The 16,091-nt window shown below is 42.5% G+C and overlaps 1 protein-coding gene across 1 annotated transcript in view; it reads right to left on the bottom strand.

The window, feature by feature from the left end:
• The window catches only part of ATP6V1A (ATPase H+ transporting V1 subunit A), a 30,830-nt gene extending 14,760 nt beyond the window's left edge, over positions 1–16,070 (bottom strand). Inside the window, exons 1-3 of the mRNA XM_041463748.1 lie at positions 15,927–16,070; positions 3,148–3,242; positions 1,377–1,505 (exon numbers count right to left, since the gene is read on the bottom strand). Coding sequence (XP_041319682.1) covers positions 1,377–1,505; positions 3,148–3,229 — 211 coding nt within the window. The 5' untranslated portion in view covers positions 3,230–3,242; positions 15,927–16,070. The remainder of the gene's footprint in view (positions 1–1,376; positions 1,506–3,147; positions 3,243–15,926) is intronic.
• Positions 16,071–16,091: the final 21 nt, after the last annotated feature.

Here is a 16,091-nt window from a genome sequence, read left to right as displayed (position 1 = left end):
TTCATTTTCTGACTTTAAGGTAATACTATTCCTATGTTACACATCAGCATTTGAGAAGCATGTAGGGCTCATACTAAATTCTGAATTTGCTCAAACAGCAAAGTTCACCACCCTCTAGAGAGGCTAAGTAGTGGCAAATATCCTGCTTTACAATCATTTGTTCAAGTCACCTGCTGTTGGCAACTAATGTCAACTAATATGGATGAGTTCACTGCAGTGCCAGGCAGTGGGATGACAAAACATCACACATTTCTTACATCTTCAAACCTAGAAAACAGATTAGGCTGTTTAAGTCAGATAGTGTTAGGAAATATGGAATTTTTCACTTCAGAATTTGTTTACAGAGCACAGATGTTTTATCTTGAGCCTTGCACAGCTTTTTTCAACAGCAGCCTAATTTTAAAAGGACTTTGTCTAAGACCAGCACTACTGCCCTCCTATCTTGTATCAAGTTGTCAGGTCTGTGCACCACCTAAGCTCCAAAGATGCACAATGGACTTTTCTCTGCAAAGGGCCAGCACCTTGGCAGAAGGGCCTGCAGGAATACAAAAGAAATCTCCAAAACTTAGACAAATTTAATAGATTTAACACAAGTCGACTTTGGAGAGGCCTATGACCAAGCTTCCTCTCAACAGGACATTAAAAGTAAACTATACTCAAACTTGTTCCATGTACTGAAAGCTACTCGATACTGTAACAATGATGCCATCTAAAATGATAAATTATTAGGCAGAGACAGGACCTAGTCAGCAGTTTGCCAGCAAGCTCTTCAGAACCAAGGTTTGGAAGCCAGCACAGCATTTTTCCTAGGCTCTACAGATACAGTCCCCTTGGGAGGGGGAAAGAGGCCTGCCTTCAAGTTTCATGACTTTTTTTTTTTACATTCTCTCATATATATGTATATACACACATATGTGTGTGTGTGTGTAATAAAAAATACATTTTAAGTTGTCTAGCTTTTAGAATATATGCTGCACCACAGCTGGACCAAGATAGAGTAAGCCTACTGCAGAAGAAAAAGTGTAATCTATCATGTTTGGCAAAATACTCCGTCCAGAAGAAGGCATCCTGCCCACTTCACATTTCTTTTTAAGCATTATACAAGCACAGTTATCAAAAGCAAAGATGCAACAAATATTGCTTAGGTTTGCCATTTATGGTTGACCCTTGTCAACTGCCTTAACAAGGAGGCATTAAAATGCACTTGAATTCGAAGGTACGCTTTGATTTCCAGTCAAAAGAAGTCTCCTCGCTACATAGCCACACAAGGTAAGCTTCACCTCAAAACCATCAAAACTTACAAAACACATGCAGAACAGAGGTCCTGCCAGAACCCAAAGTATCTGGCAGCACAGAGGGAGCAGTGAAAAGGATACAAGTTTCCTCATAGACCTGGACAGTTGCCAGATCCCCTTCCAGCCGGATGATCTCCCCCACCAGCTCGCTGTGTCCCACTCGTACCAGCTCGTACATGGCAGCGCCTGCCATGTTGCAGGCTGTGACCACTGCAAAAGACAGGCACATAGGTGAGTTATTTTTCCTGCAGCTCAGGAAATTTACCCATCACAAGTCTGTAAGTACTGCACAGCATGGACCTGGTATTCACCCATATCAGACACACACTCTTGACTTCATGAAAGGATGCCACAACTCTAGTTTAAAAGTCAAAAGAATAAGTTTTCCTACAGTTTTCACTCTGTCCTTTATCCAGAATAAGAGGACACTATGAGAATGTAGTAATTCAGAGGACAATTCAGGCCATAATTTCTCTTATCTGTCCTGGCAGATTGCAAACGTTGAGGGTGTGAGATGCTGTAAACTTTGACAAACAAATTCTATAGGCACTTCTCCTTTGCAGTGAACTGGGCCACATCCTCATCTGACTAAATGAAAACACACAAGAAAATGGCAAAACTCACCTGATGCCTGGTAGTTACATATACCTGTGGTTGGGAGCCAGCATTTTCAAGTCACCTAAACTTCTGTTTACCTTGGTAGCATCTGGATGCTGACACAAACATGGACAGATGAAGCCAAGGCACCTGGCTAAATACCCTTGCACTTAAAGTGATGCCTAGACAGCTTTTAAAAAAATACTGTTTTTTGTAGAAAAGCATTGTCTATCTTAGGGTACTTAAATTTAACTTTCAACAGATGACGATTGTTGTGCAGCATGTTTTGGGCCTGAAACTTCTTGATGCCTTGAGATAGATTTCAGCAGGTCATATATGGAGTTCTGGCTGCTTTAGAACAAAATTTATTATGTCTTGAACATTATGATCACAGTAATGCAAGTAAGCTTCACATATTTACACAAAAATACATTTTCCACTTCTTAGGAAAGAAAGCTGTGTCAGTTTAAAATTGTTTCTAAGTACCACCTCTGCAGTTACAGAATTTGCAGTTAAAACCTCGTGCCTATTTAGGTAGGGATTTTCTTATTCATCAAATATGTTGCATTAACAAAAATACTTGCTAATCTTCTGTTCTCATATTCCCATCCTTTCCTTCAGCTCTTGAAGAGAATGCAGGACGGAGCAGAAACGCCAGTAGAGTCTACCTGTGTTCAAAAGCTGTTCCAAGCAGAGCCTAAACTATTTCAGCTGATAAAGATGAAGAAAGAGTCCTGCTTCTGCCAGCTGCACTATCACCACATTCTATCACCTTCCCTGACTCTTGTGGCTCCTTGCTGAGCTCTCCCAGCCCATGGTGCAGTAAACAGAACAGTTTGACACTGACAAGGACTGAGGATCTCAGAAAGCACAGGGACAAACTTTCAGTGAGAAGAGACTATTTATTTCATACCCCTCTAGAGAAGCTTAGCAGATTGGGCCCTGCAGATTTCCAACCAAGGGGCTTTTTCTCATACAGAAAGCTTACCTTTTGTTATTATTATTGTGGTTTTTATTCAACTGCCTGCGTCTGCTCATTACATTTTTTAAAAAAGGTTAATTAATGGCAACATCTTGTTAGCAGTTTTTTTAGTTTGTCAGACTTTAAGTCAGTAATTCTTCTTGAAGTCCCCCACCCAAAAAAGCATTAAAAGCACCACCCAGAGCTTTTTTATATGTCTCTGCTTTCAAGTGAAGATTAATAAGGTCCTAAATAAAACAAAATTTATGACTTCCTTTACAAAATAATACCTACCAGGTCCTGAGACTCCATAAACATAGCCAACAAAAGCCTCTCTGTCCTCATCACGTATTTTGGGGAGCTTGGAGAAGTCCATTTTGCCTGTTCAACTGAACAAAAGAAAAAAATAAGAGTCAGTCCTGAAGAACACACACACATAATAAGCTACTCCTCTTCCCTCTGCTCTCTTCTTATTTCCTGTTAAAAAGAATTCTGAACTCATAGTCTGAAGCACCTTAACCACTATGATTTTAAAGCTGTAAAAAGTGAAATAGTAACTGATTTAAACAAACAAAATATCTCAGATTCCTTATTGCAGAAACACAGGAGTAGAACATCACCCCATAATATGCTCTACAGAATGCTACTGAATGAAAAAGATGCAGTGCAACAATGCCCTAACACTGTTTCTCTGTTTTTAAGCTTGGTAATAGAATATTTAAATGACAGAAAATCTCTTTTGTATTCCACATCTCATTACCCTCCTTCAAAATATGGAGTTTTCCATGATTCTGAGTGAGCAAGAGAATGTTCTGGGTCTGCTTTACTGCCACCCGTCCCTAAAATGCAATACTACAAATATTAATTGTGAAAATTCAATTTTTGCTATCTTAAGGTGCTGAATCACAGTACTTAGAGGAAGAAACACAGATTTTCAGAAGCACCAGCACACAAACACGTGAATCCTTTCCATGTGTTGTCTCACAGCTATGTACTACGCAGTCTTTGCTCTCGGTGAAACCCATGGAGCATTACAGAAGAACTGTGCTGAATAATGGGCAAAACCCCCAACTTGCAACAGTTAAACAACAGGCTGTCATCTCATGCCAGTAACTGTTTAGGAAATCTAAACAACTGGCACTGGAAAAGCTGTTTTATCAACAGACTTCCTCCATCCATGTTTGTGCTGTGGCTGACAGTTGGGCTGTCCTGTTTCCGGCGCGGATCAGAGGATTTAGCGGTTTTGCTTTGTGAGCCCTTATCGTGCTGTGTGTTACCTTGGAAACTGATGGGTGTTAGAGAACTGTAAGGCCACACTCTTCCCATTTTTCCTGTATGGACACACTTAGGACACAGCAGTGGTGAAAGGTGTGCTATGGCAGCCCCAGCACAGTAATCAGCATCGAGGCCCTTGTTCGGTGACACGAACTGGGAGGCATCTGTTCACACTCACACTCAAGTCTTTGAGAGCAGACAATTCTCACCCAGCATCTTCCACAAGGCAGTAAATACAAAGGTATACTCAGGCTTAAAAACCTGCCTTGTGTACAATAAGCAAGACAACAGCTCCATTGCCACCCTTTCCAGTAGAATTAAAGGATAAGTTTTTGCCTATTCTTTGGGAGCAGTAGCTGACTTTTGCTATTCTTGAAATCCTACAGCCGTTTTCCAGCCTTTTAATACAATAATACAAGTCCCCTGCCCCTCAGCCTCTTTACTGATCTATAAGTTTCAAATTGATGGCACTTCTCCTTAAGAAAAAGATCTCCCACGATTCCAAACCCCTGTTCATCCTGAAGGAATAGCCTCTTCCTGACTCCATGTCTCTGTGGAGTGTACTGTCTATCATGGCTGCCACTGATTTATTCCACAGCAGCCACCACAACAGCTGATCATGGCTCAGTCACCACCAGCTTGGAGCAGACCTGCTAATGGGTCTTGAGCCCAAATGCTAAGCCAGATATCCATTAGATCCCTCCACCCTCCATAGGTTATCTTTCACACTTCCCAGTGTTTAGACCCAGGAGACAATTTTGATTTCACTGCTTTTTTCTCAAATGCCTCCTCTGACAAATGGCAGAGGGGAGGTCCTGGCAAAGCAATCTGCAGTTCCTGAGCAGCTGGTATGAGCTGGTTCTGATCTGACTAACACAACTATCTCATCTTTTTTGCTTTTAACAACTAAACTCAAGCAAGCACAATTGCTGTTCATACCGAAATAAGCAGTTGTTCTTATAAATCCAAATTAAACATTAACTTCAATATAACAGTACAGAACAATGTCCAGTGTTGTACTATCAGCATCTCTAAAAGCACAGGAGAGAGTTAAACCACATTCTCATAACTGAATTAGTGACACAGCTTGGCAGTTAGACAATGTCCCATATGAAAGAGTCAAAATACAAAAGCAAGGAAAAGCAGGAACACTGGGCCAGTTTCAATTTAAATTAACTTTTCTTCATAATCAAAACCTGCTTGAAGCAACTGTTTACCTTTTAGGGAGGCAAGTAAGAACCTCAGAGCAGCCATTCTGCAGTTAAATGGCAACATCCTGACAGCCAGCACCTGCCTCTCCTGTTCCTGTGGCTGCTCTGCTCCTCTCCCTTCCTACAGCCACCTTTCTAAAGTGAAAGAGCAGGGGATTCCTCCACTAGACCACCTAACAACACACTAATAAACCCTGTCTTTACCATGATCTCTAGCATCTACACCAACAGCTTTTAAACACATACCTATTCACTATTTCAAGTGTAAAAGATGTGAATTCTTTCTCACCTCTGTTTTACCTCCACTATACCTCCAAAGTACAGTCTACACAAAGCCAGTGCCCACCCAGCCAGGCTGACCTCTTTCTTAAGGGGCTACACATCTCTTAACACTGAATACAAATTAGGGGGGAACATACCCTGTTATTTATCTTTGCATCATTTTCTTGCGCTTGTGTATTACCACTACAGATTTCCAATTTATATGGAAAAGCCCTTGAGGGCCAAAATGCTGGCTTACCTTTCTACTTTGTCAGGTATTTTCATTGCCAGTACTCAAAGATAATGAAATTCCCTAAAGCATATATGTACCCCAGAAGCCATGGTAGCTGATCATTTCAGAAATCTACAGAGCCCCTGAGGCCTTTGAAAGGCCTCTTGGCAACACAAGGTATTAGGCACTATATGCAATTCCCTCCTACAAAAGCCCACTAGCACACCTACATAGGATATCAGAAAATTTTAATTCCCTTATGAGTAAAGATGCATTTTGTATCCTTTACAATTTACATCTTCCTTTTCTAAAACAGTTCACCAATTGATTTCAAACATGCTCTTAAGCTCTAGCAGTCATATTCTGATTAATAGTACCCAAAATCAAAGTATTGCTTGCAGCAGAACCTTCTCTAACTAAAAACTGATTTATTACACTGATTTTAAAGTCCTAATTAAACAAGAAAGAGCCCATAACCTGAGCTTTCTATCTTGGTTTCTCCCCAGCACAGTAATCTGGTTACACAGTAGCCTAAAAAATGTAACTGCCCTGCTCTCAATGTTGGAGAAACCTGGTTTGCTTCACTCTTCCTGAGTTTTGCATCTAACATTTGATCAGACACAGAATTTACATGACGAACTGCCTTAACATAAAGATTATTTCAAAATTCAGACTCCAGTGAGATTTTTAGAAGGAGCCTTCTTGCAGCAAGGAAGAAAACCTACGACAATTTTATCACATAAACACGGCTCCTTACCTTATTTTGCAGAAGCAGGGAGTTCCAAAAACCCACAGGCCCAATTCAAAAGCTAGAATTCAGCAGTGAAGCATCACCGCTTGCGAAATAATCGTCCTTCTAGTGCCCCTACACAGAAGGATGAGAAAGCTGCTGCAGAGGGGAACGAAATTTCTGACACACAGCAGAGGCACAACCACCTGACTTGATGAGTCATCAGTCTCTCTCTCCCACCAGCACCGAGGAATGCCGCAATAGCAATTCCAGCCACCTCGAGCCCAGCTGAACTCCCATCTGTGCTCTCTCTACTGCACAGGACCGAGCAGAAGAAATTAAAAGGCTTCGGCGTTTGCATTAAGGGCCTCCTACAAAGCCGGGAATTCCAGTGTCCAATGAGTGGTGCATACAACTATATAAACATCTTTGAAAGAGATGCATGTTTTCTGCTGGGATCTGTTCACCTGCCAGCCCTCCAGTGTAATACAGCCATGTCAGTGTGTGCTGTGCTCTGGAAGAGCTTAACAGAACAATTGTTTAACAACAGACTGCACAGGGAGGCGCTGAGCACACTGCAATACTAATTGCATGAGCGTGTTGAACAGTATTGATTGCCTCCAGGAGTCTTGTGAGGCTTCCTTAGGCTCAGAAACCCTTCCCCTGGCCAGCAGAAGCACTAAGGCAATTGTACTACATCCAGCACCTCCACAAAGCAGAGAGCTGTGCCACCCTGAGTGACAGCAGCTGTTTTCAGAGATGGGCAGGCACTGCCCTGTACGCTGAACAGAACATGGGCAGCTGTGTGACCCCTCCCTAAGAACCTGCATGAAGCTGAAGAGTTCCCTGCAGTCTTCACAACTTCTCAAGTCTATCTTTGCAAGTTCTAGGATTACCAGCACTTCAGGTTGCCACAAAAGCCTAGACATTAACCACAACTGTAGTGAAGAGCACAGCATCAATAATTTGGATGTAGCAGCGTTACATCAGTAAGTCATCAATGGCAGGAATCATTCTGCTGGAATAACTTTGAACTTGAAGGTCATACATTTTAGCACATCTGAAACAGACTAATGTGGTTTGATTTCCAAGGGTAGAAAAATAGAGTCAGAATATAAGCCCTTACATTTGATATCCAGGAAAGCTTAATAGGCATAAACAGTAAAATGTACCATAAGAGTTTTCCAAAGAAAATAATACTTCCTCCTCTTCTTATTAAAAACCTAGACATTACAGGACAGTAAAGATCACCACCCACACTGGACAATCAGCTTAGTGTCACATTGGAGGAATGTTTCAGATTCAAGGCTGCCGACATTTACTGTGCTCACCTGAGCAGACTGTGGCACAGTGCATAAATCCTGTCCAGCTGCATGAAGATCTGCTGCAAGGGCCTCACAAATAACCAGATAATCACTGCCACAGATTTCCTGTAACTAGGACAGTTTAAACTTCCCCTTCTAACAGATGATATCCTTAGGAAGAAGTATTAAAAAAAATAAATACAGTGCCTGAATTACTAGACAAATGCAGAAGTTTGGCAGCATTTTCACATCTAGAATTTAGGATATTGTCCCACAAAAAACAACACACCCAGAACTCTAACACAGGTCACTGGGAAAGGAAGCCCAATAGTATTCTCAGGAAACCTGTTCCTTCACAGTGTGCAGAGTTATAATTTTACTGTAATACAGCAGGGAAATTACTCCAGATTTCTCAGTTGCCAAACAACTGAATTACTGAGGTTCAGAGGCACCTCTGGCAATCATCTACTTCCAGCCCCCAGCTCCAAGCAAGCTGATGTGGGCTGCTCAGGGCCACATCCAAATGCATTTTGATTACCTCCAAGGATGAAGCCACCACAACTCTCTGGGCAACCTGTTCCAGTGTTTAGACACCCCTGCAGTAAAGTGTTTTCCTATGTTTAAAGGGAATTCCTTGTATTTCAGTTTGTGCCCATTGTGTCATGTTACCTCAGCAGGTAGCACTGAGAAGAGTCTGGCTCCATCCTCTTTGCTCCCTCCCACCAGGTGTTTATATACTTTACAATAAGATTCTCTCTTCCTGAGGCTACATAATCCCAGCTCTCTCATCTGCTTTTCCTACCTCCAATTGCTTAATAGTCCTTGTGGCCCTTTTCTGGATGTACACCCCTATGCCACATCTTTCTTCCACTGAAGAACCCAGAACCATACACAGCACTCTAGATGTGGTTTCCATCAAGTTTAACCAAGGTGAAAAACCACCTCCCTGAACCTGTTGGTGGGATTCTTCCAAACACAGCCCAGGATAGTGCTGGCTGCCTTTGTCACAAGGGCACATTGCCAGCTGATGTCCGGCTGGGGACCTCCAGTTCTTTTCAGCACTCAGTCAGTCCTCAGCCTGTAGCAAGATATGTGGTTATTCTGCCTCAGGTGCAGCACTTGGCACTTCTCTTTGTCAAACTTCATGGGATTCCTGTCAGTCCAGGTCCCTCTGTATGGCAGCACAACCCTCTGCTACATCAAACACCTCCCAAGCTACCATCTGCACTCTGATGAAACCAGGCAGGAGTCACGTCCTGTGCTCAACACAACCACGTGGCTCAGTCTTCTCACGACACAGACATTGTGAAGTGAACAGCACCAACCCTCCTGCCAAGCCCTGAGCTAGAAAGAATACTTCTTAAACTCAACAATATGGACATTTTCCCACTTAGTTATTCATACAATTTCAGTTGTCACAGAGCACTTTGAGGCCACCTCTGCTCTAGATCAATCCAGAATCTGCTTAAGTGATGATCAGCTACATACTGTGGACCCATCTGCAACCCTACAAGACCATTTATCTTCCACATAACTTGTTCCTTGGGTTCTTATAAGCCCCCTCCTCTCACATGAGGCTGCTTTGCTCAGCACATGTACACGTAAATCCACGTGAAAGAGAATTATGCTGCCACTGTCATTGCAGCACATGATGGCTACAAAGTGAGACCATGCAACACTGAATTCATGAAGTCCACCACAAGCTCCTACTGACCTCTTCCTAAAAACAGCTGGGGGCTTAGCTGTGGGCATGCCGATACATACAAGTTTGATACTTCAAATAAACATCATGCCTTGCATACAAGCTAAAGATATAACAATATATTTATATTTGATACATATATACAACATACAGTATATATTCCTAAAGCAAGGGTGTGAAGTCTGCCCATGCAAGATGTACCATCACTACAAGCTGTAACTCCACCACCCAAGCTTTTATTCAGCAGCTTGGGAAATTCCTACAGTTAGTACAGAACAATTCTAGAACAAAGCTGTTTGAACATGACTAAGAAGTCAGCAGCTAAAATAAAACTAGACAGAAAGGCCGGCAAGGTGTTCATTGCATAAGTACTTTGACCCACTGAAGATCTGATCAGCTCAGTAGATAAGCGGCCTTCAAACATCAAACACAGCTATCATGCTCTATCTAGAAGTGATAAAGACCCTAGCTAAATCCATTAAAACACTCCTGTTACTAGAGAAAACCACATTGTCCACATGAAAAAATGTTCATCAACTGACTCATATGCTACAATTTTCCATAATAGGGTTTTCTATACCAATTCTTTCCTCTCAGCTGAGGCTTCTCCAGAGGAGGAAATTGATGAGCCTCTCCTTAGTTCTTATTTGCCACACTGCTTCACAATTTTATTACTGTAAAAAATTTGACATTCCTTTCAGCCTGCTACACATTCTGCCCTTTGGTTTGATAGACTTTCATAAAAAAGAAAGACCTAATGCAACTGAAATCCAAACCATAATACAGAACACTAATACAAAATTCATCTCCATGTTCTACAGTGACCTTCTTTTCTTATCCTGATCCTGTCATCTAGCTGCTAGGGCTGAAAAGTTCTGCAGCCATCTGCTCAGTGCAATGCTCAGTCATTTCCTCTAGATGAACAGTTTTCATTAACCTCACTAATGTTACTGCTCAACTAAAATCGACCCTAGCTTTTATTAACTTAAAGTCACTCCATTTTCAGGTGTAGTTGGCACTGTTACTTGAAATACTTTTTGTTGCTCTAACCTTTAAGATGACAAACACTAAAATGAAATAAATACGTAGCTGTAAGCAACTACAACAGCAAACTTTACTACAGTTCAGCAGAGTGACTTCTGAAGAGTTGAAGATCTTACATCAACAGACAAAAGGTGTGCAATTTGACAAAACAACTGTTGCTAGGTTTTTAAGTCAGGCCCAGTTTTACATACAGAATTACAGGAGTTGTTTAGGCTCACTAAAATATATTGTCTCCTCTATAAGCCTCACTACTGGCTAACCCTTCTCCCCAGGTGTAATGGCTAAGCTAAAATACTGAGCATGATTTTGGAATAAGCATTTCATCATTACACCTAAATTTCATGTCACCTTTAAAGTTAAGATATTACAGAAACTCCAGTTTATCATGCAAGGTATTTGACAGCTAGTTTGAAGAGCTGAACCAGGAGTGAGTCTGCATGAAAGTCTTTGAGAAAGATCCAACATCCCTAGCAGACAGAAGTACTCTTTTATAGCACCTTTGATATAATGAAACACCTGGCTGGAATCACAGCACACCTGTTGGCACTGAATTCCAGAAAAAGGAAATTGAGGTTGACTTTGCCTATAATGAAAAACTGCATCTTTATGCTTCAAAGCAAGCTAAGCTACATTTTATAAGCCTCACTACTGGCTAACCCTTCTCCCCAGGTGTAATGGCTAAGCTAAAATACTGAGCATGATTTTGGAATAAGCATTTCATCATTACACCTAAATTTCATGTCACCTTTAAAGTTAAGATATTACAGAAACTCCAGTTTATCATGCAAGGTATTTGACAGCTAGTTTGAAGAGCTGAACCAGGAGTGAGTCTGCATGAAAGTCTTTGAGAAAGATCCAACATCCCTAGCAGACAGAAGTACTCTTTTATAGCACCTTTGATATAATGAAACACCTGGCTGGAATCACAGCACACCTGTTGGCACTGAATTCCAGAAAAAGGAAATTAAGTTGAGGTTGACTTTTCCTATAATGAAAAACTGCATCTTTATGTTTCAAAGCAAGCTAAGCTACATTTGGAAATCTTATGTTCAATAAAATAATACCTGAAGTATTCACAGCTTCTTTAGAACAGCCAGAGGCCTTCCAACATATTAATTTTACCATTGTTTAAACTACATATTGTGGTGGATGTCTGAATATCCACCAGCTCATGCAAATTTATCCCATGACAACAAAACCCTTAATATTTTAAGGATCTATAGGCAATTCACATAATAGAATTGCTTATTTAGGCATCTTTACCAATATAGACTGCAGTTAGTCTGAAATACCATCTTAGGGTGTTTCTGAAGAGCTGCTTTTTAAGGTCTTGCTTTCAGAGTAGGAAATAAAGTAATGATACAGTGTAACAAGGGCCAAACATTTGCCCCACTAACTGAAATTCTTGCAAGATGCAGTTTCTTTGTTCAGATATTAAAAAAATACCGTAAAGCCATTCTTCAGACTCTCACACAAAACTTGCATACCTGAAATCTTTTGGCCAGCTATAATAAATTATTCCCATAAAGGCACAGCTGTCTGTGAAGTCCATGGCTTTTCCCATATCCTTTCTATACCTCCTCACACCCAACCATCCCAACCACAACTGCTCTTCATGCTTAGGGCACAGAACACAGACATCCAAACCACCTCTCTTCTACATGAACCACCACAAACCACTTCAGAAAGCAAGCACAGCTTACAGCAGCCTAAAGACGGGATACAGCATCTTCACAGCACACATTCTGGCACTTTTCAGGGGATGTTGTCTGGCAGAAACACAGCTGGGCAGACTGGTCAGCTGAAACCAGAGCTCCAACATTTCAACTTGGCTATGAGAATCCTTACAACGTGAGCACTTTTCAATTGTTCAGGAAGGACAAAGATAAGGCTTTTATACTACAGAGATCCTCTAGAACACCACTGCTCTCAAGCATTTTTATCTGCAATGGGTCTATTTCCAGCAGGCTTTTTAGCTCATTTACCTTTTCAGCACAATGAGTCTCGGTTAACTGGGGCAGCTTCCCCTGCTAGTTTTGGTTCTTGCTGATTACTTTTGATGTGAACATAACAGACTCCCCAAAATGTTGTAAACTATAACAAAATTAAAAGAGGGGTCGCTGTCAGACAAATTAATTCTGAACAGAGTGAGCAATGACACTGAATTTTACCATTACACAAGCTCAGAGGTGTGGTCAAGCTGATGAAACAAGCAAATTCTGCAGCTAAAACTGGTCTTTATCTGCCATTTGGTTAAGTGGTAGTAACAGGGTCTGTTAGACTTTAGGATTTACCCATATACATCTTACTGGTTTTCACAGTAAACGTATAATTTCAGTAAAGCCAGGCCTTGGAAGGCAAAGTCTGTCAGAACAGCCATATCATGTATGGACATCTGAAAAGCTGGCAGCAAATGGTCAATGCTTCTGAGACATGGGACTGTTGAACTTGAGAGCTTGACAGACACAGGAGAAATAAATGCTTGGATGAAATAAAGTAACCATACAAAAAATATTTATGAGTGCAGAACTTAACCCCAGGAGAGATGACCAAACCCAAGAATTTGGTACAAGCTTAGCTGTCCACTTCCAAAGGGAAGAATGGAGTGAGCACATCAAAGACAAGCAAAAAGCTTTTTATACCATAAAACAAGATACAACAATGACAAACAGAAGATCCAGTCAAAACTGGTTCTGCATGTTGGACATTTAGGTGATGACTGGCTTATTCTGCACAGGAAAAAAAGGCTGAGAAGGTTAAATTCATTCTGCTTCTTCTGCTGGAGTAGGACCCTGTTTTTCTCTGCCCAGCTGGAAGGCTAAAGGAGTCACATGCTTTAAGATGTCGAGTAAGAATGAATGAGCACGATATTCCAGTTGACTACATGGTCTGTTTTCATTGGCAAAATTCCAGCCTAAAAAAAAAAAAATCACATGGACACCGTTGTTCAACAATGCCTCAATATTTCCAAGTCTGAAATCCCCCACTTTTGAACCAATGAAACAAGCATGGAGAAAAGTATATATTTCAGTCAATGTAGCACTGGGTTGTTGCATGGTTTGTGTTTTGTAGGGTTTTCTTAAAAAGACAGAGGAAAAAAAAAAAAGAGGGATTACTACTTGGTCAGCTGTAGCATTCAACATTTTATGGTCAACATCAAAGTAACCAGACCCCAACTAGATTATCCTGTAATCCTTTTACTCTTTCTAAAGGAGTAATTAGGAACACAGCCATAGCTCACAAACATGCAATTTAAAAGCACGAGGGAAACCCATCAGTAGGAACTTCCAGGGCTTGAGAACCCAAAGACAAACCATTATGGCATGAAAACACAAGGGGGAATGCACAGTGCCTCTAAAAGGGGAATCATTCAGGGGAATCATCTGGTAACCTGCTGGACTACAGCAGCTTTGGATGACAATGTGTAACACCAGCACCCATGCCAGTCTGGAAGATAAATGCATGAAGTCATCCTGGGAAAAAAATTAGACAACAGAAGGACACTTAAGGCCCACAGCCTTCATAAATCAGGGTCAATGAGGCATAAAACTGTTAATGTTTATACTTAGACCAAAACAAAAGCTAAATTTAAGCTAATGCTTTATAAAAATGAAGCAACACGAATCACTCATGGCTCAAACCTATTAGCACTACCTGTAAAAAATAACTGTTGATTTGGAAAATGACAAGGCAGCATTTACAGGAAACAGAGATCTTGTGTTACTATTGCAACACAAGACTGCAACCCCCCTTTGAACAGTCAGCTGATGCCAGCAGCCATTTTCCACTGTTGCCTTAATTTCTCCTTCCCTGTTCTCTCAAGCTGATGTCCATGGTGATTTAGTATTTCTGAATGTCAGACTTTGCCACTTGATCACAAAATTAAGACTAATTTTTTCCCCACATAAAAGAATAAAACTTTCCCAGAGGACTTTTCATTACAGACTGATAGGCACAGCAAAAAAAAAAATCTGCTGTATTTTTGGTAATTCAGAGATGTGCAAATTCTGGTATACACTTTATATATTCTTACATAGAAAATAATAAAATGTAGATATTATTACATATTTATATTTGCTGGTCATTGAAAAGGCACTTGGAAGTACTGCACAGAGAAGCCAAACATTCAGCTGCTACAGACCTGCACAGTGCAGAACTCAGCACAAATACATCACAACTCACAACATACTGAAGATCTGCCTCAGTTCTCAAACTTCCACTTGCAAATGCCAGTTTGTATTTGGCATGTTCTTGCTAATAAATCACTTCTAGCAGTCTGTCAGCAGGTTTTCCTGCTTTTCCACCCCCTCTCCACTTCAGCAAGCAGAATTAGCATTTGAAACACCATGCTAGATCAAATAGCCAGTGTACTTTGCTGAAGTATTGCATTACAATGAATAAAACAATCACCAAATTGCTTTTATGCCCAGCAGAAGTGCAAATTCTCTGAGGGAAGACAGTAAAATCTTAGAAAGAAAGACTTCACTTTCTTCCTAAGAAAGTAAATCACTTTGGGCAGGTGCAAGGAATGGATGCATCCTGACACATTATGTGTCACATACTCCAATGTCACAGCTACCTGTAACACGAACAATATCATCCAGAATCCAATCATGCAAATTTCTGTCTTGCCTGTAAGCGAATGCCAAGAGTGATGTTCGGAACACCTCATCTAAGGCAGAATTTTGTCACTGGCTACAGGAATAGGAAGCGCATTTGATGTGCCACCAGGCTATTCAAGAGCAAAGCAGCGGGGGGGCTCTCCTGCCGCGGCTGGGCTGCACGAGGAGCCCGCAGGAACACTCCGCTCCGCGCCGGGCTGCGCCCACGGCACCGAAAGACTCAGATCCACCCACTCAAGATGGTGGGATGACCTGGCACTGGAACCCAGCCGCTATCGCCCTGCTTGTTTTCTGTACGGAATTCCGGCATAGCCCCAGAGCAGCTCATCGGGCGCCTTGGAGGAGCGCTCGGCAGGCTGCTCATTCGGGGCCGCTCCGCTCTCCCGGTCTCTGCTGGCAGCGAAGCGGGGCGGGGAAGCGCATGGCCGCCTCCAGCGGGCTGTCCTGCCGGGACACGGCTCCCCGAAGATCGGCTGCCGCTGCCCCGGGCCCCGGCGACACCCGCTCCGCAGAGCCGGGGCCGCGCTCCCTCTGCGAGCGGCTCCACCGGGAGACCGCGTCCTTCCCAGGCAGGGTCCGAGCGGGGCGGGGAGCGGCGAGAGCCGTCCCCCCTCTCCTTCACCGGCAGAGGAGGGCAACCCCCGGGCGCAGCTCGGGAGAGGCGGCGGGGGGCGAGGGCCCGAGCGTCTCACCTGGGCCGGCCCGGCGCGCCCGAATCGCCCGAGTCGCTCCGGCGGCGGCGGCAAAGGCGGCGCTGGATCAGCTGACGCCGGGCCCCGCGCGCATGCGCCGCGTCGCACACCGGAAGCGCCGGCCGCGAGCCCTGCCCGACTCCGGGCGGAGCTTCTCCCGTCCAG

Source organism: Pyrgilauda ruficollis, unplaced genomic scaffold (assembly GCF_017590135.1).
Source record: "Pyrgilauda ruficollis isolate IOZ18807 unplaced genomic scaffold, ASM1759013v1 scaffold17, whole genome shotgun sequence".
Lineage (NCBI taxonomy): Eukaryota > Metazoa > Chordata > Aves > Passeriformes > Passeridae > Pyrgilauda > Pyrgilauda ruficollis.
The sequence above is the reverse complement of the archived record's forward strand: the minus strand, read 5'-3'. Positions and strand labels throughout refer to the sequence as shown.